The sequence below is a fragment of the Diaphorina citri genome, unplaced genomic scaffold (genome assembly GCF_000475195.1).
Source record: "Diaphorina citri unplaced genomic scaffold, Diaci psyllid genome assembly version 1.1 scaffold3151, whole genome shotgun sequence".
Lineage (NCBI taxonomy): Eukaryota > Metazoa > Arthropoda > Insecta > Hemiptera > Psyllidae > Diaphorina > Diaphorina citri.
Window position 1 is genome coordinate 1 of NW_007380562.1, and position 3,858 is coordinate 3,858.

Below are 3,858 nucleotides of genomic sequence, written 5' to 3' on the forward strand. Positions count from 1 at the left end.
TATTCAGAATGAATGTAACACTATAACTTTTGCTTGTTTTCCAGGATAGAGAAGTATCGTCCTCAAACATTTTCAGACATTGTTGGCAACGAAGACACTGTGGAGCGACTTAAAGTATTCTCTTCCAGTGGTAATGTACCGAACATCATCATATCTGGTCCTCCAGGTGTAGGTAAGACAACTACCATATTATGTCTTGCTCGTATATTGTTGGGACCTAGTTTTAAAGATGCTGTGTTGGAACTGAATGCATCAAATGATCGTGGTATTGATACAGTGAGGAATAAGATCAAAATGTTTGCACAACAGAAGGTAACTCTGCCTCCCGGGAGACACAAGATTGTCATCCTGGATGAGGCAGATAGTATGACAGACGGGGCACAACAAGCATTGAGACGTACCATGGAGATCTACAGTAACACGACAAGGTTTGCACTGGCTTGTAACAACAGTGAGAAGATTATTGAACCCATCCAATCCCGATGTGCTATGCTCCGTTATAACAAACTGACAGATGCTCAACTACTCAGCAAAGTCATTGAGATCTGTGAGAAGGAGAACATCTCACATACAAATGACGGTCTGGAAGCTATTGTATTTACTGCTCAGGGAGACATGAGACAAGCTCTGAATAATCTTCAGTCAACACACAATGGGTTTGGTCATGTGACTGCAGAGTATGTGTTCAAAGTATGTGATGAACCTCATCCTTTGGCTGTGAAGGAAATGCTACTCAACTGTGTGGAAGGAAATATGAAGGATTCATACAAGATTATCCATCACTTGTACAAGCTAGGATATGCTCCTGAGGACATCATAGGAAATATATTTAGAGTTGCCAAAACATTGGACATTCCAGAACCCCTGAAGCTTTCCATCATACAGGAGATTGGGAATGTACATCTGAGGATATCAGAAGGTGTGAATTCTCTATTGCAACTGTCTGGACTATTGGCAAGGTTGTGTATTGTAGGCAGTAAAAATAAGAAGACTGATTGAATTGGAATATGAATATTTATATAGGTACTATGAAAACTCCTTTATCATTATCATTTGTTTTTGAATATACATATCATGCTGATTGCTGAAGCATTTAGGTATTAATTTAATCATTGAAATTCTCTACCTCCAAAGAAAGAAGAAGAAAAGAAGAACACACATCAGGTCTTTTTATCTTTTAAATATTTTCATTATAAATATGTAATAATTATTGTAAAATAATATACATACATCATTTTTTATTTACTTTGTAAATGAATTCATAAACAAAAACACAATAGTAATTCTATTTCCTAATCAAATAAGTAGAAAATTTTTTCTTAATCTATAATGTTTGATCAGTAGGATCACAGCCTATGAAGAGATCTACATACTACACACTTAATCAATAATATTTGTTTTGTTGATTTACAAGTTAATGAGTTTCTAGGAATTTCTAGTACGGATACAGTGGCGGTATCTGCTGATCACCCTGCAGCATCCTGAGTTCTCCATTTCCTTACTAAGGTAAATTCATCACATCAGTAATCTAGTGATTAATCATCCTCAGGTGTTGACTCTTGGATAGTAGGCTGGGAGACGGAGCAATGACTCAATGACTGGGTTCTTTTTTATTTGTTGGTACGATTACTTATCTTCGCAGGAGGTTGCCTCGGAACTGGGTATCATGGCTGGGAGCGACTTTTAGTTATTTAGACTCCTCACAAAAAGTCGCTACCGGCTACCAAGCCGTTCCCAGTTACCTTACCATATCCAGGTACCGGACAATCCGTCAAATTGTCCGGAAGATTACCGAACTTTTATCAACCACCTTTAGGTTGGATACGAAAGAATGATTAAAAAAGAGAGGGAGGGCCACAACGGCAAAAGTCGACGCCGTTACCGGTAGCTCTTGAGGTTGAAGCCCTAAACAGGGTTAGGGTGGGGTAGACGGTGTGCAGATCGTGAGTTGTTCATAGTGTGGTCTGCCGGTGAGGTTGCCTCTGTGGATCGGAGGCTTGAGATACTCGAGAGGATGCCGACTGTTTCAGGATTCGTAAGCCAGTAGACCTCACACTACTCCTCGGAGAGTCTACTTCGGTGTTTTATCCCTGCACTATATATGTAAAATCATAACTTACAGTTTGATGTGGTTTGCTGTGTAGATGCAGGGTTCACTAGAGTGGAACTGCAACTCCGTCATATCGTAAACACTGCGAGATTGGGTAGAAATTGAGCCGACAGATCGCGGATGCTGGATTTGGAGCTTAATACGAAGAACACATACTCTAGGACAGGACCGTCACTCCTATAGCTGACTTCAGTTAATGCATGTTATACTACCCTTTTTGAAACTGAGTAGAAAGACTAACGAGCTGACCGAGTGCACTTCACTACCTCACACGTAGTATCGTGCTTAATGGATCTTTAAACAATACCTATTTGACACTTGATTAAAAGACTATGGGTACTGCAGTGCACTGCACTGCACTATCATCACCACAAATATGGAAACTCTATCGGGTGCTTCTGATGGCACGGTTAACTCAATTCAAGACGAGCTTGACCTTCGCTAGGGCGCCTGATGCGCCAATGTCTGTCTCGCTGCGCGGATGGCTGAGACGTCGATTGAGCGACCACGCGCTGAAGATAGACTAATACATTGGAGACTAATTACTAAGCTTGAACAGTCAACAGTATACTAAAACCCGAAACACAAAGAGCTTGACGAGATCACACCGACCTACAACAGTGTGGACTGTATCGTGATGTGCATTCATGTGTATGACTGTGAACATCCCTTTAACAGTTTGATTGCGTTACACTAAGACGTCAAACATTCCTTTGAGCGAAAATGTGACAAACCCGATGTTCCTTTAACTGGCAGCTTTTTTTTTCCAACAAAACTTTTACAAATAGATTAACGTTAAAACTTTTACAATGGATATGTTCATAGATTTCCGCACAGGTGTGTTTAGTATCAGCTAGCTGCCGGCCACGCTCAGTCCATACAACAAACTTGTCACGCTGTGTGTAATTCCTATTACATTAAATAACAACTTGGGTCCAACGGTTTTAGGTAGCTGGAAAGATAAAAAGTAAATTTATTAATAATAACTATCTCCATCACAATGTAAAAAGGAAAGAAAATCCGACCTTAACTATAAAACATCTATATTTAAATGGATAGCAAAAAAAAATAAAACAATGGGATAAAAAACTTACCAATGAATGATCATAAAGAAAACTCTACTAAGCAGAGAGTTTAACTACCTTGATCAGACCCAGAGTTACCTCCAAAAATCCAAACTTAAAGGAACTATACTTTCTAAACATTAATACTACACTACAGTCGTGGAATTTAAAAACAAATCTTCTTAAAGCACTGACGTCTTAACATGTTTTATCCGGTGTTTTTAGTCACTATAGTGACCATGTATAGTGACTAATGACATTGTCATGGTCCTAACTATAACATTACGGATCACATACCAAAGTTCATGATATGGATTAAACTTTCAACGTCCAAATGTTTTTGGACATAACAACGGAACACACCAAGACTATAGTCTATATCATCCATCAAGGTTATTATGTTTCAAAACTTGTTTGTTTTATATTAATTAAACGTGAAACAACTATAGTCTTGTTTTCCGACTCTATTATTAAATAAAATTTCTGTTAATATACTAATGTAATAACAATCCATAAATCAATACCTATACAAAGAAGAAAGCAACTTACTTTGTTGATGGTCACATATAAAGTATGCAACATTTATTAGTAATGAATGAATACCAAAGATTTATAACCTTTAGTAGAATGCAAATACAGTATATTTCCCAAATTGGGTGATGTCGGATTTTAGAAACATGTAAT

General features: G+C 38.0%; 1 protein-coding gene across 1 annotated transcript; it reads left to right on the forward strand.

Annotated features, from left to right (window-relative positions):
• Positions 1-42: 42 nt before the first annotated feature.
• On the forward strand, positions 43-1,442 carry LOC103520041 (replication factor C subunit 2; the record flags this gene model as incomplete). Its single annotated transcript, XM_008485135.3, has 1 exon — positions 43-1,442. A coding segment is annotated over one exon (957 nt), but the record flags the coding sequence as incomplete, so codon positions are not given.
• Between the last annotated feature and the right edge of the window lie 2,416 nt (positions 1,443-3,858).